At 43.0% G+C, this 22,493-nt stretch overlaps 1 protein-coding gene across 2 annotated transcripts in view; it reads right to left on the bottom strand.

The window, feature by feature from the left end:
- RBM20 (RNA binding motif protein 20) overlaps positions 1-22,493 on the bottom strand; it is a 200,183-nt gene that overhangs the window by 68,906 nt on the left and 108,784 nt on the right. Inside the window, exon 1 of one of the 2 annotated variants that reach the window (XM_053668579.1) lies at positions 7,097-7,289. The exons of the other annotated variant lie outside the window; for it this stretch is intronic. Coding sequence (XP_053524554.1) covers positions 7,097-7,179 — 83 coding nt within the window. The 5' untranslated portion in view covers positions 7,180-7,289. Of the gene's footprint in view, positions 1-7,096; positions 7,290-22,493 lie in introns of those variants that run through there. 2 annotated transcript variants of the gene reach the window in all.

The following is a 22,493-nucleotide window of genomic DNA, read 5'->3' as shown; positions in this document are numbered from 1 at the left end:
CTAAAGGGGGAAATGGTGGGGGAGGGGTATGCAGGGTGGAGGGGAGGGGAGGGGGGAATAGAGCAAATGTAATGGCATAATCAATAAAAAAAAATATGAAAAAAAAAAAGAATAAAACCAAGGAAAGTCGGATGAACCACCCAAGGGCACCCAGTGAATAAGGGGACCTGGCTGGGACTTGAATGATGGTCTTCTTACTCAAAGGCCAATATTCTATTCTCTGTCACAGGTTCATTACAGGAGCTTCTAAAACCACATTCCTGGCCCTACTTCCTCGAATGTGACTTTTTTTGGTTTGTTCAAAAGTACTAAATTATAAACCTTTTTCCTTTATTCTGTGTTTTTTTCCCTCCCAACTTGTCACAGTGGTTTTTTAACTTTTTCCAGTTTTACTGAGACACAATTGACATATAATATTGTATACATTTAAACTGCACAACATGATGACTTGATATTTGTGTATATCGTGAAACAATTACCACAATAAGCTTAGTTAGCACACATCCAGGATGTGGGTTTAAATAATGCACTTGGTATCAGATCACCAGCCTCTTGCTCGGTCCACTGCACTCTGGGCCACTTCCAGCAGATAGAGTCAGATTCTGGGAAGCAGCAGACAGACGTGCAGGCCAGGGTGCAGGCATAAGTGGGCAGCTAGCAGTTCTATAGCGGACTAGAGAGGGCTTGCTTTTCCTGTTGCAGATGTTAGAAGGGCTCAAAACGTACAAAACAGAACAGGTAACGCAACAAACACAAAGGAAATAATCTACGTTCTGCTACAGCCACGTAGGAAAAACTTAAAGCAAAGAGGGAACTGATCAGCTTACCACCAAGAGTCATATATTAGTTTTTTTCTCTTTTTCTGTCCCACTGTTCTTTCTTTAAATTATCCTTTATTTGATCAGATAATGGTGTGGTAAGTGGTAATTGGTTTTGATACTCATATTTGTTTTATTTTGAATTTTAAAACTACAAAAATATGAAGACTATAAGAAATACTATGAATTCATTGCCCATCCCTCCAAATGAACAAATGAGACGGTTAGGGTCATTTTGCCTCAGATTTTTTTTTTTATCAAAAAAATTTTAAGTAAAATTATACTGATGAAGTTGAAGTCCCCTTTGAGCCTGTCTATTTGAATCTATATACAGAAAAAGTATACAAATATGAAACTTCTTTATACATGCATATGTTCATAAAATAGCATGTAGGACTGGCTTCAACAATATTTCTCCTAAAGAAACAAATGCATGTTCTTCCAAGTTGCTTTTTATACACTGAATATCAAAGGCAGTTTGTTGCAGCAAAAAATTAGCGAACTAGAAATCAGAAGACCTGCCTGGTCTTACAGCCACTATACTCCCTATGGGACTGTAGGTCAGCCAGCTCCCCCCATCTTTTTTTTTTTTTTTGTAAAATGAGAAAGCTGGTTATGAAAGGATCTCCAAGGTCTCACCCACCTTTGAAATCTGATGACTCTAAGGTTTAATTTCCTCACCTGTCAAATGGAGATAATCACATCAGCCCTGTTAGTGTTGTGAAGATCCAGCATGGTGTGCAGATGCTCTGCAAAGCATGATGGTGGATGATAATAATAATTACTACTGAGTAATACTGAGTAATAATAATTATTACTCACACAGTGAGCTATTTGTAAGCTCCCAGGAGTGCTTCTGAAGAAACCTCGGTTCAGATGTATGTGTTGCCGGCCAGCCGGCATGAACTAATTTAATTTCTTCTATCCATGATGGCTCGGGCAGGCCGTTCGGCACAAGGAGAGGCTCTCCTCACTCTCTGCATGAAGATTTAGGGAAGGAAATACCAAAAGTGCCTCACTCAGGAGTCTCTGCTCCACAAAGGCGTTCCACAGACAGGCCCAGGCTCTCACGGGGAAAAGCAGCTCGAATCCATTCGGGGCTGGCATGGGTTTGCCCGACACGCAATTCTTCAGGAAATTCATGTTGGGCAGAATGTCACTGGTTAATGCAGGGAGTTGGTTTGACTTCCGAGGTTAGATCTTTCCATGTCTCAGTCACATGAGATAGGATGGCCTGTCAATCAACAGACTTTTCTGGGGAACGTGGGAGCCTTCTGAGAGGGAAAAACGGCTGTCTAAAAAATATATTTTAAAACTGCTTCACAGAGTCCTGCAACAAGCCAAAATGTTCATGTTTACTCACACAAAATATGTAGGGGCGTATAGGCCAATACCTCCCAAGTGAAGGACAGTGTACAGGAACACAAGCGGCTCTCTACATACTGTTCCCTCTGCCTGGACAATCTCTTCCCTACCCCTCCTCACCGAGGTGACTAGCACCCTTCAACAAGCAGCTAGAGGTCACCTCCTCCAGGCAGACTTCTCTGACTCTTGCCCCCATCCGGTGCGTGCTGGTATCCCTTCTAAGACCCCCCACAATGCCCTGCTGCTTCGTTGGCCTCAATAACACTTTATTCTAACTCCTCCGGATCTTTTGTAATCGTCTACCCAGTCACTCATCTGACTTCCTCACTGGCCCCCGGTCACTCTGCAGGCAGGAACTGTGCATCCCGTTTTGTGTCACAGTGCCCGGCACATGGCAGGTGTGTGGAGCCAACAAGCATTTCTATACACGCACACATCTGAGCCATGTGTAGGTGTGCAGGACGACAGTTGTGTATCACATTCTCAATTCGTTTTCCTGGGCGAGTGTCCCGTGTGTGTGGCTCAGGGCTTTGAAGCTGAAGTTCTGCAGAGAATGTGGATTAGACTCAGTCTTTGAACACTGTCGAAATTATGTAAATACCACCGACCACGTCAAATATAAAATCTTAAAATATTCAACAAACGGACTTGCTGCCACATTTTTCCTTTTAACTAAATCTGAAGAAAATGTAACTTCAGAGTGCGGTCTGAGGAGATGTAAGTGTCTAATCCGCACGGTTCTGAGATGAAACATATGTTCAGGGAATGAATGGCCCCTGTGTCCTCAGAAGGTTCTTTTTATTTGTTCATATCACTGAGATTTTCTGGTAAATGCCATACAATTCAAGCCAATTTTAAACCAAAATAAAATTTTAGAGTAATTTTAAAGAATTAAAATTCTCCATCAAAATAGCTGGTCTTTTCCTAGAGTTGCCTGATGGTTAACCTGGACATTTTAACCACTGTGATTTAAGCCAAATGGAGTCCAGACGAAAGTGAAGAAGCAGAGAGGGTAGTGGGAGGTGGGTGTGCCACTGTCTGGGTTGGAAGTAGACCTGCTTCTTACACAGCTGCTTAAACACCAATGACCACACATCTTACTGTACTTGCTTTACTCTGTAGAACTTAGTTTTCTCATCTGTAAAATGGGAGGGTCAGAGGAGACAGCTTTTAAGGTTCCTTTATGTCTTATGATGCTAGGTTGGTGGGTGTTTTCCTAAAGCTATTATTTATGACACGTGGAAAAGTTAGGAGGATCTGGCCGTGGTGCGGAGATGGATCTTACACTGCGAGATCTGAGTTGTAGCCTCCACTGCTCCTCTAGTCCTGGATAACTTCAGAGAGGAGCACTTAACTTCCAAATAACAGACCTGTCTATAAAACGACAATGTGAAACCAGAGCAGCGATCCTTAAGTTTTGGTGGGCATTGGGAGATGCTGGGCTCACTCCCAGGTTCTGTCTCAGGAGGTCTGGGTTGAGGCCTAGGAATTTGCATTTCTCCCATCCAAGTACTAACCAGGCCCAACCCTGCTTAGGTTCCGAGATCAGACGAGATTGGGCGCGTTCAGAGTAGTGTGGCCGTAGACAGAATCAGCATTTCTAACATGATACTACTGGTGCTGCTCTTTGCAAGTCACCGAAACTACCTTCCAACTCTAAGAATCTAGGGTGAGTTATAAGAAATGTATTAAATACTGTATATTTAATGAGCCACCTTTGCCTTTAATGAACTTCCCAGCACACCAGGAAGGGGCTTCCATTTCCATGGGGGTTTTAAGCACTGCAGAAATAATTTCGGGAGCACATGTAATCACTCTTATACCTACATCTCTTTAAAAGACTTAATCACTGTGTTCAATATTTGGCCTCCTGGAACCAAAACACTCAAATTCACAAAGCCTCATTTAACTTAGTTGATTAATTAGCTCAGCATCATGTTATCAGGTTTGCTGAGCAGAAAGAAAGCATAACACCATTCACACTGAGTTCAGTAATGCAGAGAACAGAAGGGTCAGATTCTAGAATGTCGAAAATTCTTTAGTCAAGCAACATCATGATTATGAGAAAATCCACCTTCCAAAGTACACTGTAGGCTAAAAAAATTTTTCCGAAGACTTTATTTATTTATTTTTTGAGAGGGGAAGGGAGGGAGAGAAACATCAATGTGTGGTTGCCTCTTGAGCGCCCCCTACTGGGGACCTTGCTGGCAACCCAGGCATGTGCTCTGACATTGAATCGAACCAGTGACCCTTTGCTTTGCAGGCTGGCACTCAACCCACTGAGACACACCAGCCAGGGCTAAAATTTTTTAAAATTATTTTTATTACAGTCTCATCTACATAGAATAAACTGCACAATCTTAAGCATACAACTTGATGAATTTTTTCCTTTTATTTTTTTTGAAAGATTTATTTATTTATCTTTAGAGGGGAAGGGAAGGAGAGAGGAAGACAAATATTAATGTATGGTTGCCTTTTGTGGGTCCACTGCTGGGACCTGGCCTGCAACCCAGGCATGTGCCCTGACTGGGAATAGAACTGCGATCCTCTGGTTTGCAGGCCCACACTCAATCCACTGAGCTATACCGGCTAGGGCCTAAAAAAACTTAATAAAAGCATCTACATCACTAGATTTCAAAGTTGATGGTGCAATTACTTGGTGTGTTTTAAAAAATACTGATGCTCCAGCCACATCTCCAGAGAGTATGATTCACCTGAGGCACTGGGATTTTTAATAGTTCCCAGGACTATCATGAAGTCTGAGACTCACCAATCTATATAAAGGAATGCAATCATATCAGCCCACAAAGGGTCACAAACACACTGCCAGTCAACCAATATTGCTTTGCTATGTTGAAGCATCATTCACACATTTTAATAAATACTTTTTGTGGCAAGACTTCTCCCAGAGTGTGCCTACTACAGAGCCGATTTCCACTGCAGGGAGCCAGTTGAGGTTTGCTGGGAATGACTCTTCAACCTTCTAACTGATAAGCACCTTGAAGCCATCATCCACATCCTGAAACCTTTCAAATTCCTGAGTGTCTGTCTGGCTCAGTGCCAGGCAAATCAGACACACTGAACAAATACTTGTTCGACTCACTCGAATGTATGACTCCTTCTGAGCACATGGAACACAGACTTTAGCAGAATACGCTGAGTTTCATCATGAAGTGCGAGGCATATTATGTTTGTGTTGCGGATGGGCACTGTTTAATTCTTTCATATTCCTTAGAGTAAATAAGAGCCTTGAGGTTGGAACTTTATAAATAAACCATATAACTATGTATTTGGAAAAGCTGCCATGTTTGCAAAGTGGATGGAAGTTTCTGGTGCCTAATGAAACACACCTTTTTGACTACAGCCAACGAAACACAGGTGCCACCCAAGGCAGAGAATATTATATGCGGGTTACTTCTGGCTTTTGCCTCAACTTCACAAAGCTGTGGCCACATGACAGTCACTGCAGGGAGGAGATAAAAGACCAGGCAGCAACAGCGAGAGGAGCAGGTCCATCGGCTACAAGAGCACGCGCGTTTCTTGATATTTCTGTCAGATCAACCATGAACTGAACTTTAGGTTAGGATCTAAGCAGGCTGAGGCAAAACAGAATGATTAAAACTTGATGGCTGAGTTTTTCACTCAGACCTGCTCCCCAGCACTCCCCTGTGCTACCCCATCCATTGCTAATTAGGAGCAGCCCAGGCCTGACATGTACGCAGTTCTCTATGGTAAAATTGATTATTATATTACTATGAAAAATAAGGAAGTCATTTCATTTGAAATATCAAATTCCATAAAATCATATGTGGCAGCTGTTAGGGTATGCATGTGGGGGAGGGAACGAGTGTGTGAAAATATTAACCCTCTCCCTTTCAGTTTTGACACTGGAAAAAAAAGAAAAGATTCTAAAGCATGTAAGGCAAAAAGCAATGGCAAAACTACATAATGGATTTTTTTAAGGTTAAAAAAAATCCCCATGATGTAAAATACAGCAAACATGCCATTTCACAAGTGTATGAGTGTGGGTTTGCTTTTACACACTTGTTAGTAGAAACCGGGATTCCTCTCCCAAAGGTGTTGAAACTTCTTCAGATAAGGAAGCGAGGTGGGTCATGTTTGGTTGAGCTTGAGCCTGCTAACAGATCGTCGGGTCCATGTCCAAGTATGTCTCCTGAACCTCACGGCAGAAGTTCATACACTTAACTTTCTTGTGTGCGTGGGGACTTTAAAATAGTTTTGCTTTGAAATTTAACTTTATTTAAAGACACTTAGTAGTTGCTGAAATGCACACTGCGGGTCCTTCACAGGTGCTTAGAAGCAACTTTCGAATGTTCTTCCTTAGCAAAATAGCCCCAGCTCGTGAATCCTAACACGGCACTCTGCCCAGTTTGTGAATCTGACTCTGCACTCAAGACGGGAAGCACTGCAAACGACTGTACGTTCATTTTTCCATCATTGACAAATTCCAGCAATTAACACAAAACGCCTCAATCTGAAGAGACCCCCCCCATCGTTCATAAGGCTTCACGATTCCAAAAATATCCCCTTCTATTTTCTCAGATGTGGGGATAATGCAATCTGTTTTCCCGCGGCCGTCAACTTTTTCTTTATCGAAGAGTTTAATAATTGGCATAAAAAGAACAGCTAGACATCCTGACATTGGGATCGCTGATTTCACTGGAGTAATTGGGAGCTGTTTTAGGTCACATGTTATCCTGTGAATCGCGTATTACCATTTTTTTAAGTGGGAGGGGGTGGGGATACAGACAAATCGCACACTCATGCACAAATGCTTAGCGCCAAGAATAAGGTCAGAAGTGCTGCCTGGACTAGGGAATTAAAAAGACAACAACACACCCTTGGTTTCCCCCTGTGCTGGGGAAAGGCAGGATGACATCATGCAACCTTACCTTTCTGGAAAAGACCAGAGAGCCTGGCACTGAGCGTGGACCTGAGGCCACCAAAGCTGGGAGTCATTTTGGGTGTCGGGCATGTGCCTCCCTAGAAAATTCCAATGACATCCTACCAGCTTTCTGCATGCCAATCATGACAGGCTTCCGCTTAAACTCTCGGGAGCCTGGAAAGGGGCACAGGAGGGGGAACGGAGCGAGGGAGAGAGCGAAAGAGAAGAGCGGTCCCAGTGCCCTGCATGCCCATCTGGAAGGAGAGTCACATGCCACGGGGAGCCATTCCTGCCGCATTACACAGGCTGAGTGTAAATGGCAAACAATATCAGTCGGTGTTTACGCCACATGTTCTCAACCTCTTCACATATCAACACCCAGGCCAGCTTTCAAAAGCGCTGCTGAAGGGGGCGGGGAGGAGCTTGGGCTAATCATGTGGCCATTTTTTTTTCATTTATTTATTTTAGAGAGCAAGAAGTGGGAGGGGAAAGAGAGAGAAACATCGATTTGTTCTTCCACTTAGTTATGCATTCATTGGTTGATTCTTGTATGTGCTCTGACCAGGAATTGAAGCCGCAACCTTGGCCTATCAGGATGACATTTCAATGAACTGAGCTACACAAGCCAGGATCTTATGTGGCCGTTTTTAATAAAATTCCAAAGCCTCCTACTCTGGCTTATTTTACTACTTTATGTCGGTGGTAGTGGTAGTGATGGTGGTTTTTTTGTTTGTTTACTTGCTTGTTTGTAACTCTGGGTATTTTAGTCTGGGTGACAATTTGATCTTCAAGGTCCCCAAAGGACCTAGAGTAATTTAGCCATACCAGACAGCACCAACAAACTGACTCACAACTAGCAGACCTCCTGAGCAGGTGTCCTGTTTTTTCCCTGTGTGTATGAAGCAAGAGACAAAGTGAGGTGACACATCATTCCACCTGCCTGGTGGTAAACACAGTACTTTCCAGCAGGAAAATGGACTATCTTCTGCTCTAAGCAGTGGCTCTTTACTGGCGGCAATTTCCCCTCTCCCAGGGAATGTTAGAGACATTTGGTCAAAACTGGAGGTTGCTACTGGCTTTTACTGTGCAGAGGTCAGGGATGCTGCTAAAATCCTACAATACTCAGGACAGAACCCACAAACAAGCATTACCCAGTCTGAAATATCGATAGCGCCACAGCTGAGAAACTGCTCTGAGGCTAAGCCCTTCCACAAGTCTCACAGAAAATATGACACCCCGCAAAAAAATGAAGAAGAAAGAAAAGAAAGCCAAGAAGCCTTCTCTATGGGGAATTACTACGTTCCTGGGGTCCAGTGATGAGCTTGGCCTTACTTACAGTTCAGTTACTTAGGAACCTGCTCACTCTTCTCCCCGGGAGCCACCATTCTCTTGCGACCGTGTCCCTCTTCTTCTTCCCAAATCTTACACTATCGTACTTACAACACGATCAAAACAGACTAAATCTTCACGTGATTTTCTAAACCAAAACCTGCTGTCCAAATGTACCTCGTTGCCAAGTTACGTAACACAGCCATCATCCAGTTTGTCCTGTCTGGAAGGTCTGATGTTCATCTGTGATGCCCAGGATCCAATATAATCCCCTCTCAAAATTATCCGGGAGGTTATGTTTTTTACAAGGTACAACCTCCCCAAAATAGTTTACAAAGGACTAGCGATTAAAGCTCACTGGGTTCTTCTATTTTACGTACACCCTCGGAGGTGGCGGGGCGGGGGGTATGGTCACTGGTATCAGGGAAGCTTCTCTCCTGCCAGGACTCAGTGTGTGATGCTCCTGCTGACCACTGGAAAGTCCAAGTGAAGACCAGTCATGTCTGTCTAAATAGCCCACTTCGAGCTTTCCACCAGAGGCCCACTTGCCCAGCTAGCTCCCCAGAGAGCCCAAGGACTCTTTCTTCCTAATTTAGTCACAGCCCACAGGCTGCCCCGGGCTCACCTGGCTCTCTGCCCCTGACGCAGTCACAGACACCTAAAGGCGCCAGTCCCAGGTCCTGACCTATGGGAAGCAGCCAACCTGGCCGCAGCTGCATTTCTATTCAGGCCTTGGGTCCTTCCCACGATCTACTAGGTTTCCCCAAGGTGCAAGGTGGAGTTCCAGTCGTGGGTCGTACATGTTGCCCTTACTCACACTCTGTCTCATTTCATGATGCTCAGATAAAAGTTTACCGAATAGACATTTATAGAACATTTCATCCCCAAACTGAAGAATATACATTTTTTTTCACATGCACATGGAACATGCTCTATGATAGATCATGTATTAGGCCCCAAAACAAGACTAAATAAAGTCAAGAAAGACTGAAATATATTAAGCATCTTTTATTTGTTTTATTTTATTTTAATTTATTTTTACTTCTAACCCAAGGATTATGTTTACTGAATTTTAGAGAGAGGGAGAGGGAGGGAGGGAGTTCGGGAAGGAGGAAGAGAGAAATATTGATTGGCTGCATCCTGTACATGCACTGCCTGGGGATCGAACACACAACCTTTGGTGTACAGGATGATGCTCCAACCATCTTTTAGGGTCGCAATGGTGTAAACCTAGAGCTCAAATATAGAAAAAAAAAAACTGAAAAAAATCCACAAATATGTGGAAATTAAATAACACACTATATAACAACCAGTGGATCAAAGAGAAACTCAAACAGGAAATTTAAAAACTACCTTGAAACATATAAAAAAACAATTTTTAAAAAATTTATGGAATGCAGCAAAAGCAGTCACAAGAGGGGAGTTCATAGCTATACATGTCTAACCTCAAAAAAATAGAAAAATTCCAAATAAGCAATCTAACTACACCTAAAGGAACTACAAAAAGAACAAACAAAGCTCAAAGTAAACAAAAGGAAGGAAATAATAAAGATCAGAGTAGAAATAAACAAAATAGAGATTGAAAAATAAGAAAGATCAATGAAACTAAGAGCTGGTTCTTTGAAAAAATAAATAAAACTGATGAACCTTTAGCCAGACTCATTAAGAACAAAAGAGAAACCAATCAATAAATTCATAAATGAAAGAGAAGTTACAGCCAATACCACAGAAATACAAAGAATTATTTTTAAAGGCTATGAACAATTATATTCCAACAAATTGGACAACCTAGAAGAAATAAGTAAATTTCTAAAAGCATATAGTTTTCCAAGACTCAACCAGGAAGAAATAGAAAATCTAAACAGACTGATTACTAGCAATGATATTAAAGCAGTAATTTAAAAAAAAAGGCTCTCCAAAAAACAAGTCCAAGACCAGAGAGCTTCACAGGTGGATTCTAGCAAATATTTAAAGAAGAATTAATACCTATGCTTCTTAAACTATTTTTAAAAATAAAAATAACATTACAAAAATTACAAGCCAATATTCTTTTTCTTTTCCTTCCTTCCTTCCTTCCTTCCTTCCTTCCTTCCTTCCTTCCTTCCTTCCTTCCTTCCTTCTTAAAGAGAAGGGAAGGGAAGGAGAGAGGGAGAGAAACATCAGTGTGTAGTTGTGTCTCACGTGCCCCCCACTGGGGACCTGGCCCACAACCCAGGCATGAGCCCTGACCGGGAATCAAACCATTGGTTTGCAGGCCCATGCTCAATCCACTGAGCCACACAAGTCAGGGCACAAGTCAATATTCTTGATGAACATAGATACAAAAATCCTCAACAAAATATTAGGAAACCAGATTAAAAAGTACATTAAAAGGATTATATACATTGACCAAGTAGAGTTTATTCCAGTGATGCAAGGATGATACAACATCCGCAAATCAATTAATGTGCTATATTACAACAATAAAATGAAGGATAAAATCATATCAATAGATGCAGAGAAAGCACTGACAAATTTCAACATTGCTTTATGATAAAAACTCTCAAAAAAGTCCGTTTACAGGGATCATACCTCAATAATATAAAACTATATACAACAAACCCACAGCTATATCATACCCATTGAAAAGCTAGTCTTCTTCCTCTAAGATCAAGAACAACATGAGAGCACCTACTCTCACCATTTCTACTCAACATAGTATTGGAAGTCTCAGCCACAGCAATCAGACAAAACAAAAAAGAAATAAAAAGCATCCAAATTAGAAAGAAAGAAGTAAAACTCTCACTATTTATAGGTGGCATGATACTACATGTGGAAAATCTTAAAAACTCCACCCAAAACTATTAGAACTAATAAATGAATTCAGTAAAATTTCAGGATACAAAATCAATGTATAGAAATCTGTTGCATTTGTATATACCAATAATGGACAATAAAATGGAGAAATTAAGAAAACAACCCCATTTAAAATTACATCCAAAAGTATAAAATAAGCCAGTCAGAGAAAAGACAAATACCATGTGAGTTTACTCTTATGTGGAATCTAATGAACCAACTGACCTAACAAGCAAGAGACAGACTCAGAGAGCTGGATGACAGCTAAGGGGGTGAGGCCTCTGGAGTGTAGGGGACGGAGTAATTGAGCACAAAGGAAATGGACTCACATTCATGGACAACAGTGTGGTGACTGTAGGGGAAGGCGGGGTAAAAGAGGACTAAATGGTAATGAAAAACATAATCAAATTTTTTTAAATATATAAAATACCTAGGAATTAATTTAAGTAAAGAGGTGAAAGAGCTATACTCTGAAAACTCTTAAGACAGTGAAAAAAAGAAATTGAAGAAGATACAAATAAATGGAAGGGTATAACATGTTCATAAATTAGAAGGATTGATATTGTTAAAATGTCTTCACCACCTAAAGCAATATACAGATTCAGTGCAATCCCTATTAAAATGCCAATGGCATCCTTCTCAAAACTAGAATTAATTCTAAAATTTTGATGGAACCACAAAAGACCCCTAATAGGAAAGAACAAAGTGGAAGGTATCATACTCCCTGATTTCAAACTATACTACAAAACTACAAATAATCAAACAGTATGGTATTGACATCAAAACAGAAATATAGACCAATTGAATAGAATAGAGAGGCCAGAAATACATCCTCATGTATATGTTTAATTAATCTATGACAAAGGAGGCAAGAATATACAAAGGGGTAAAGACTGTCTCTTCAGTAAGTGGAAATGGGAAAACTAAACAGATACATGCAAAAAATAAAAATAAAACTGGACCACTTTCTTATACCATATACAAAAATAAACTCAAAATGGAGTAAAGACTTAAGCAATGTAAGACCTGAAGCCTTAAAACTTCTGGAAGAAAATGTAGGCAGTAAACTCTTTGATGATACCAATCTGAGCAATATCTTTTTAAAATGTCTCCTTGGGCAAGAGTACAAAATAAAAAATAAACAGATGGGAGTACATGAACTATTATAAAAAGTTTTTGCATAGCAAAAGGTACTATCAACAAAATGAAAAGACGATCTACTGAATGGGAGAAGATATTCACAAGTTATATATCCAATAAGGGGTTAATATCCAAATATATATAAGAAACTCACATAATTAAATACTAAAAAAAACCCAAACAATCCAATTTCAAAATGGGCAGAAAACCTGAATAGGCATTTCTCCAGTGAGGACATACAGCCAACAGACATATAAAAAGATGCTCAACATCACTAATTATTGGGGAAATACAAATCAAACCACAATAAGATATTACCTCACATCTGTCAAAATGGCTCTCAGCAAAAGATCAACAAATAAAAAGTGCCGGCAAGGATGTGGAGAAAAAGGAACTCTGCACACTGTTGGTGGGATTGTAAATTGGTGCAGCAACTATGGAAAACAGTATGGAGAGTCCCCAGTGATTAATAGGAGAGCTGCCATGTGACCCAGAAATACCACTTCTGGGTAGTTTGAAGAAAACAAAAACACTAAGTAGAAAACTATGCATACCCCTACGGTCATTGCAGCATTAGTTACGATGGCCAAGATATGGAAGCAACCTAGGTGTTTATCGATAGATGAATGGATGAAGAAGATGTGGTCATTTTTACAATGGAATATTAGTCAGCCATAAAAAGAATGAGATATTGCCATTTGCAATATCAAGGATGGCCCAAGAGGGTATTCTGTTAAGTGAAATAAGTCAGAAAGAAAAAACAAATATTGTATGATTTAACTTATATGTGGAATCCAAAAAACAAAAATAAAACAGAAACAGCCCTGGCTGGTGTAGCTCAGTAGATTGAGCACAGGCCTATGAAGGAAAGGGTCGCTGGTTCGATTCCCAGTCAGGGCACATGCCTGGGTTGCAGGCCAGGTCCCAAAAAGGGGACACATGAGAGGCAACCACACGTTGATGTTTCTCTCCCACTCTTTCTCCCTCCCATCCCCTCTCTCTAAAAATAAATAAATAAAATATTAAAAAAATAAAACAGAAACAGATACAGAGAATAAGCTGATGTTTGCCAAAGGGAAGGGTGTGAAAGGAAAAGGGAAAAAATTATTATTTTTTATTTTTTAAAAGATTTTGTTTATTTACTTTTAGAGCAGGGAAGGGAAGGAGAAAGAGAGGTACAGAAACATCAATGTATGGTTGCTTCTCATGGACCCCCCCTACTGGGAACCCGGGCCCACAACTCAGGTATATGCCCTGACTGGGAATCGAACCAGCAACCCTTTGGTTCAGAGGCTGGCACTCAATCCACTGAGCCACACCAGCCAGGGCTAAAATTGTTGTAATTTAAAAATAACAGTTTACTAAAAAGTGCTCCCCCATATTCACTTTCCCAAACCCATATCTAAAGCTCTGCTCTCACTTGCCCCCAAAGGAGAGGCAGTGGTATGAAGTGGTTAAGAACACTGGCCAGGCAGCTGCCATCAGCCATGGGAAATGGGGTAATGACCGTGCCTACCTTTAGAAGTAGGGTAGAAGGTATGTGTCCATCAGCCCAGTGCCTGGTACAGTCAGCACTGGCTGAGGATGTGCTATTGCAAGCTCCATAGTGTGATATATGGATAGTGAACTTAATCACTAAGAAAAAAAGTGCGCTGATTCATGGCCTGCAGTGTGAGTTCCAGGAGAAGAAAAGTCAGTGCTAGAATGAGCCCTTCTGATTGTGCGGTTCTAGCTCTTACCCTGAGATTAGGGGATACACGCTGGCCCCATTTAGAAATGAAGAGGTGCAAACTGACCATCACAAGCTGAAATATAACAAGTACATGTTGGGCACCTACTATAGACAGTGCCAGGCAAGGAGGGAACACAAGGTAATATTGAGTGTGGATACCACAAGGCATTATGCTACCCCTTCTTACAGTCTCAAAAAATTAAGATCACTATTTCCACTTTAGGGATGAGAACACTGAGGCTCCAAATGACTGGATAACTTACTCAAAGTCCCAAAGTCAATATGTCATCATTTGAAACAGTCTTGTCCTTCTACTAAAATACCTCCCAGTAATAGAGTAACAAGATGAGTGCTGCTGATAAGGTATATTCCAAGTGTGGTCAGGCTACAGAATTTGTGGGGCCCAGGGTAAAAGAAGAATGCAGGCTTAGAGTTCAAAATTATAAAGAATTCAAGATGGCAACAGCAGAGCATTAAACCAAGCACAGAGCCCTTCTAAGCAAAGCCCCCAAGTGAACACATGCCCGTGAAGCACAGTCCCAAATGGGAGGGAAGACCTCTGAGGAGGAGAGGGGAGGGAGAGGGAGCCACGTCATTCATCCACCCTGACAACAGCAGTTCCCAGAGCACCACAGCCCAAGGCCACCTGCTGGACATCCCAGCCTGCCCCAATTTCCGCTGGCCAATCCCTTCTCCTGTGCAGAGCTTGCGTGCACAGGAGGAAATGGAACTTGGGGGTGGAACTCGGTTTGGGAGAAGTGGGAGGCAAATCTGGCCTAAACAAAATACCACCGTTTATTATGATACTGAGTTTCTTGAGGGGACATGAGAGAAGGGGATAATAGGAGCTTGATTCCTGGGGACCTGTCCCAAAGCTGATGGTATAGTGATCCTCAGTAGAAGGTAGGGAAGGGGTAATACGTGATAATGTAACAGGAGTCACACTGGCCAGGGGTAGTACATGGTAACACAGGAGTCGCACTGGCCAGGGGTAGGCAGCCCATGTGTGAGGGATGAAGGCAGTGAAAGGTTGGGAACCAGGGGGTGTTAGGAACACCCAGCTATGCCTGGCTTCATCACCAACTCCCTGTGTGACCTCCAGCCAGTTACCAAGTCCTTGTGGCTCAAAATACCCAAGTGCCAAGTACACAGGAACTTAAGGGCATTACCACATGGCCATCAGAAGCAATGCTTACTATCCACTTACTACTTAATATTGAATAACCAGTGCACAAAGTCCTATTATATATATATATATATATATATATATATATATATATATATACACATACATATACATATACATATACATATATGTGTATGTGTGTATACACACACATACTTACAGACATGTAAAAGGCAAAATAACCCTTAGGTAGAAAAAAGAATACCATTGAAAAACACATCAAAATGTGAACCAGGCAGCTGTGTTTAGATAGTAGAATCTTGGGTCATTTTTTTTCTCCTTTCTCCTTTTATGAATATTCTTTCATTTCTTTAAGAAACATGTTTATTTTTCAATGAAAAAAGTAATCTTTTAGAGACTAATTCAATTGGGCTAATATTGCCCCATTATCTATAAAAATCTTCCAATGCAGCTAACAGAGCCCCTTGCCCACAGCAGACACTTCTCTCATGGAGAACCCCATGCCAAAAACTAAGGGCAAGGCCCACAGAGAACTCAGGCACCCGCACAAGGCGTGGTGGTCATGCTCCTCTTCTGTAGACCAAAGCACATGATTCTGACATTTCCCACTTGTATTCTAGGAAGGCATCTTGCACAAAGCAGGTGGGACACACCAGCACATTCATCAGAGGTAAACAAAGGTTCATTTTATGACCTCAGACCTCTCCCCAGAGAGATCAAGATCATCAACAACAAGACAGCTTCTTTGCACATGCCACAGTTCAAAGTCAACAGCCTCTACGCTTTCCTCTTGCCTGTTCCGCCCCAAACCACCGCTGGTCTGGAGGAGGGGGAGGAGGAGCTCTTGGTTAACTACAGACAGTCAGGCGGGACCAAGGGGAAAAGGCAGAGTCACCACCACCCAGCCCCCGGAAGTGGGCTCGGGCCTGTGCTCTCCAATTTTAACATTTTGATCCCCTTGGCTCAGTTTTATATGTTTTTCAGGGTGGTGCTAGGTAATTGTGTTTTCTTTGGAGTGTGCAAGTGCCAAGAGAGCGGCAACCAACACCGAATCCAGGCTGGCCCAGGATTAGGCTGTGTGGCTGGGCCTTCTCTGTCTAATCTTCAGCACACTGAGCCAGGAGAGGCCACCTCATGTCTGTTTTCGGCTGGGAATCTTGCTGGAGCTGAATCCCCACCCACACCAGACAGGCAGAGCTAGTCCCTGCCATGGCTGCTCCCTCCCCTGCTGTGCTGGGATAAGCCTGTGGCTGCTTGGAATAGCCCCTTTCTTGCCAAGAGGTACGGAGTCTTCCACAGCCTGCATGTGTGGCATGTGAGAAAACCACTGGACACGTTCCTAGAAACTGTACTTCTCTCCTCTCCTCTTTTCATTCCTAAGTCTTTCAATGAAAGTGGCAACTTGTGGTGAAACTATCACTAAACTCCAGTTTTTCTTTATGACCAGGGCTGGCTATGCCATCTTTAGCCTGGGGGAAAAAGGCAAAGTTAAGCCAGAAGAGATGAGGTCTCAGACCCTTGGGATAATTGGAAGGCAGTAAGAAGTATTTGCCTTGTGACCTTGCAAAAGCAATGGTAGAGGTTCCAGCATCTTGTTACAGGAAGATGCCAGGGAAGAACAAAGACAGGACTCTGGGGGGCAGAATGAACAAGCTCAGCCCATGTAACGGCTGCATCCTCCAGAAAGGCCCACCTCGCCCGAGAGCGGAGGAAGCCAGTTGAGGGTTGTGAGTCACACATGAGGGAATGAGCCCTTCCCAGGAAAGGAAATGGGTTCTTTGTTGGGCAGGGGTTTTGATTCCCATCTTGTTCACTGTTGTTCCTCTGTAGGTTCTCTGGGGGCCCACAAAACAGAGGCAGGAAGTGTTTTTAAGATTTTCAGATTTGCTCTTTAAAGACTGAACATAGCTTCGAGACATAGATCCCATGCTGGGTTCTCAGGGTTCTCAGGACCTCTGCTTAACCTGCTTCCCCGGCCGAAAAGTCCTTCCTTTTGCTCTGCAGGACATAAGGTCACTCTCTCTGTCCCCATGGCCTACCTTTATTGCTACCTGAAATTACCTTGTTTATTTCGTGCTCTATTGCCTGACCTTCCCCTGGAATATAAACTCCATGAAAACAGGCCTTGTCTGCTTCCTCTCTGGCTGCATGCCCAGTACCTAGAACAGTAGCCAGCATAAGCTGAAGCTGAGTAAATATTACTGAGGACCCCCTAACTGGGGACCTGGTCCGCAACTCAGGCATGTGCCCTGACTGGTGGTCAAACCAGCAACCCTCTGTTTGATTCAGAGGCTGGCTCACAGGGTCGACCCCGTCACTCTGAGATCGAAGGACAGCAGCCACCCAAGACAGCTGCAGCTTATTTTCCCAGAGACCCAGAGGACATCGAAGCACAGGCCCATCAAGAGACTGAGTGTTGTGGGCATGCCCAGATCGGAGCAGAGTAGCTGACACCCAGCTTTGTCCTCGGAGAACTCCGGGTGTCTTCATCGTCTCTATCAGCCAGTCATGCCCAGCACCTGCACTGTCTTCTTTCTCTGCTTTTGCAAAAGATCAAAAAACCCTCTCATCTAGTATTAGACGCCCTCCACCATGGGATCCCTGTTCCTCCACCTGCTTATACAAAAGCAAGAAACAGGATGGGATCTAACCTAAGTTTAAGGAGTTGGTATTTTAATACTCCGCATACTCTCCAAGTGTTTTCTGATGCCCCATCTGTAAGAGGAGGAGGAGGAGAAATAGGTCTGCTGTGACTTGATTTTATTATTTAAAATTTTTTTAATTTATGGATGTTGGGGGGAGGAGAGAGAGAAACATCCATTTGCTATTCCACTTACTTGTGCATTCACTGGTTGGTTTTGGAATGTGCCCTGACCGGGGACGGAACCCACAAATGTGGCGTAGGGGACGATGCTCTAACTGACCAAACTACCTGGCCAGGGCCTACCGCTTGGTTTTATTATCTACTTCAATTAAAATCTGAATGGCAAGTGTATTACATTCAGGAAAACATTATCCCCCTGGCCAGTCACCAGAGGAGGATAAAGATATAAAAATGGGAAAACATACCATGCGTCACATTTTACTGAAATTTCATAACAAGCTGAGTACAAAAGTCGCCTTTGTTTGGGATCAAACAACTCAGCATTACAATCAGAGAAGCAGGGCCTAGAAAAATATCACGCATAATGACTGGAGAATAATAAACAAATAGAAATCAAAAATAAGAACAGGCAGAACCTGTGCTCAGAAGCAGACTGGGGAGGAATCCCCGTAGTCACGGCAGTCCTGGGCTGGGCGCTGAACAGCCTGGCAGCTTGTTGGGGACGCGGGGCAGCCTGGAGAAGCTCCCGCCGAGTACCCTCTAACTCCTGCCGAGCAGACAAATCTGATCTTAAGCTGGTTTCCTCCTAAAGGCTTGCACAGCAATTGTTTGCTGAAGCTCTAACTACTTTCTCAATGACATGAACTAATAATGTACTGCAACACAAGGAATTTTGAAAGAATTTTCAGGGAAAATGCATTTTCACTCCAGCCACATCTTAGTTATCAAATTCCACCATCCATTCTGAAATGATTTCCAGGAAGTGAAAGCCATTGTGATGCATAAGTCATAAATTAATTTTTGTTTCTTTGGCCATGATGACGTGAAGCACGGTGACAGGCTGCAAAACTAGTTCCTGCCTTACCTTCAGGCTTTCTATCCGCTTTGTCTGCTGCTGAGTCTTAAACAGAAAAGCACAGCCACCTTCGCACCTTGGCCAAAGGCTGGTCCTCCTCCAGGCGGGACAATCGTACTCACTGGTGGGAACTCAGGGCCAGTCACTGAGGTATGGGGAAGGAAGAGACAGCCAGATCGGCCAAATCTAACTGGGTAAGTAACAGGGTGACAAACACCGCAGAGCACCCTCACGACCAGCCCCAGGGGCCCCTGCCAGTCTGTTTCCCTCCGAGGTGACCATCCTTGAGCGCTCTGCACGGGATCGGATTATAAGCACTCTGAGGGCGAGGACCCCACAATACCAAGCAGGGTGCTTTCCAGGCAGTAGAAGTCCATTAAATGTTTTCTGAATCAACCAATTATTTGTAGGATTTTTCTCAGGTTGATTATAATTTCAGAGGTCTCCATCCAAATTTGGGATAGGAGGACCAAGAGGTCCAAAATGCACTCTTGACATCTGGGATTTAAACATTTGAAGCCTTGATCCAAGACCGACTGGTCAAAACACGATGTTGAGGATGAGCCAAAGGTGGACTCAGGAAACTGGCCCAAGCGTATCTCCTTGCCCACAGCCAGAGTCAGGAATCTGCCTTCACTGTCGCAGACCCACGTCGGAGTTACTATGGCAACAGGGCACGAGAGACGAGGCTGCTCACTAATGCCGTCTCTACGATCTAAGTCGGAACCAGCTGCCCCCACAGCTGCCCCTAACACGAAAAGGCTGGACCTCTGCTGCTTCAGGGCCGCTCAGGACCAGGCCAAGGTCGCTGGGAAACGGCCGAGAAAGCCTTTCCTTTGGTGGCTCTTTTTTTAAGGCAACAACGCCAGTTATTGGCCACCCAATTGAAGTAACCCCATGAGGCAAGAACAGGTGGCATCAAGCAAGATAGGCTCTTCAAGTTCAAGTTAATGGGACAATCTATCAAGAGTCTCACACCTTTTTTCTTCCCATAAGTCTATACGGGATCAGTTTTCCATATGGTTACTACTACCCTCTGAAAACCAATAAAACATTGGGGGCCTACATCCCCTTGATCCTTTTGCTTGTCAAGTTCCTAAAGGCAATGGGTTGTTCCCAAAGACAATGGTTGCTAAACACAAACGCACAATTTTATACAATAAAAACGCAACAGCTATTTCCCATAACCATGGGTTAAGTAGTGAGTTATCTGGATAAACCTTCTGGGCTGAAAACAACTCTGGATAAACCACCTTAAAAGCACCGAGGAGTCGAAAAGACAGGGCAGTTCTGCCAGGCCAGTTTTGAGAGGAAGCTTGAACCCAAAGAAACTAGCAAATTATTTGCATGCCAAAGCCACTTCTGCCTTGAAGATACTGGAGGGATCAGGGTGACCGAAGTCAGGGCACAGAGCACATTCAATGTAAAGCCTGGCCACTGTGGCTCAGTTGGCTGGAGCATCATCCTGTGAACTGAAAGGTCACAGTTTGATTCTGGGTCAGGGCCTAGGTTGCGGGTTTAGTCCCTGGTCAGAACATGTGCAGGAGGCAACCAGCTGATGTTTCTCTCACAGGGAGGGATGTCTGTCTGTCTGTCTCTCTCTCTCTCTCTTTTTCCCCACCCCCTTCCTCCCTTCACCTTCCTCTAAAATCAATAATCATATCCTCGGGTGAGGAAATACATACATACATATATACATGCATACATATATACAAACAAACAAACATACTTACAGGATACCTTTTCCTCATTAAGCTGGGCCCCAAAGGCTACACTCTCAGGATTAGGATGAACCAGAACGATTCCATCACCTGCTGTTCCTGCCTAACCCTGTAGGCATAGAAAGAAGGTTGCTCTGTACCTCAGCAGAGCAGGAAAAGGAAGGGGACAAGATACTCCTGAGAAGATGTGGCCACAGATGTGCCACACATGTTTCACCCCAGAAGTGTGAAGCCGAGATGTGCAGAGAATTTGGTTTAAAGTGGTCCCCAGCTTCTCGTGCCCCTAAAGCATCCAGAGGAGAAAAGTACACTTATTCCAAGCTTTGGGTCATCTCCACAAAGAATTCTTTAAGGGCACAGCCAGCAAAACAATGAAAGAAAATCATATACATGGGGGAAATAAGGCAAATGAGCAAGAACCAGTACAAACAACAGACAGCAATACAGACCTGGATAGACTTCAGATGCAGATTTTTAAGTTCATAAATGCTCACCACATGAAAAAAAGTAAACAACAAGTTTTCAAACATCTGCAGGGAAGAAAAAAACTAGAAAATACAATGAACCAACAAATCTGGAAGCGACTCAAACAGAACCACTAGAAAGGGAAAATTCGGTAACATTAAAATCTCCGCAGCAACATTTGGCAGCAGATTAAAAACAACAGAAGACAGAATTAGAAACCAGAGGTTAGATCAGAGCAACTGTCCAGAATATAGCATAGAAAAGCAAAAATATGGAAAACACAAAAGAGTGGATTTATAACATGGAGGATACAGTAAAAAGGTCCAAGATACATTCCACTGGAGTGGAGTTGGGATAATATTGAGGAGATAATAGCTGAGGGTTTTTCAGAACTATTGAAGGACACCATGGATTCAAAAGAGCCACAGAAACCCAAGCAAGATAAATGTAAAGAAATGCACCTAGACATATCATAATGATCAAAATCAAGAGTAAAATCTTTAAGAAACATAAAGATTACCTCAAGGCAAATGATGGTTAGACTGAGAAATGATGTCTCAACCTCAAAAATGGAAGCCAGGGGACAGCTGTATAACGTGTTTAACACAGCTGACCCTTGAACAACTCAGGGGTTAGAGGCACTGACCCACCCCAGGAAGTTCAAAACCCTCATGTAACTTCTGACTCCCCCCAAACATCAGTTATCCCTTGATATCCATGGAGAACTGGTTTCAGGGCCCTCCAAAATCCATGGATATTCAATTCCTTATATAAAATGGTATAGAACAATGCACACGGCCAGCCCGTTGCATCCACAGATTCCCAGCCATGGACAGAAAATATTCTTTTCAGTCGGAGGTTGGTTGGATCTGTGGATGTGACACCCAGGCCATGAAGGGCCAACTACATAGTTATTGGGGAAAAAAATCTGCATATAAGTTGACCCATGCAGTTCAAACCCCTGACATTCAAGAGTCAACTGTATGCTAAAAAAGAATAATGACCAACCTGTAATTCTATACACTCCCATGCAAGGAAGAATAACGTCCCCAAAATGTTCAGGTCATAGTCTCTGGAACCTGTGAATGTCACCTGACGTGGCCAAAAAGACTTCGCTGGTGAGATTCAGTCAAGGGTCTCCGGACAGGTATCCTGACCTGGATTTTGTGGGCGGGCCCTAGATGCAACCCCCAGTGTTGTGACAAGAGAGAAGCAAAGGGAGATCTGACACAGGAGAGAGCTGCTGTGACAAAAAGAGAGAGATCTGAAGAGGCGTTGATGCTGGCTCTGTAAATGGAGGAAGAAGCCATGACCAAGGAATACAGGGAATGGGGCTATAGGGACCCTGCAAACAG

The sequence above is a fragment of the Artibeus jamaicensis genome, unplaced genomic scaffold (assembly GCF_021234435.1).
Source record: "Artibeus jamaicensis isolate MK-2021 breed Jamaican fruit bat unplaced genomic scaffold, CSHL_Jam_final contig_490, whole genome shotgun sequence".
In the NCBI taxonomy this organism is placed as follows: domain Eukaryota; kingdom Metazoa; phylum Chordata; class Mammalia; order Chiroptera; family Phyllostomidae; genus Artibeus; species Artibeus jamaicensis.
The sequence above is the reverse complement of the archived record's forward strand: the minus strand, read 5'-3'. Positions and strand labels throughout refer to the sequence as shown.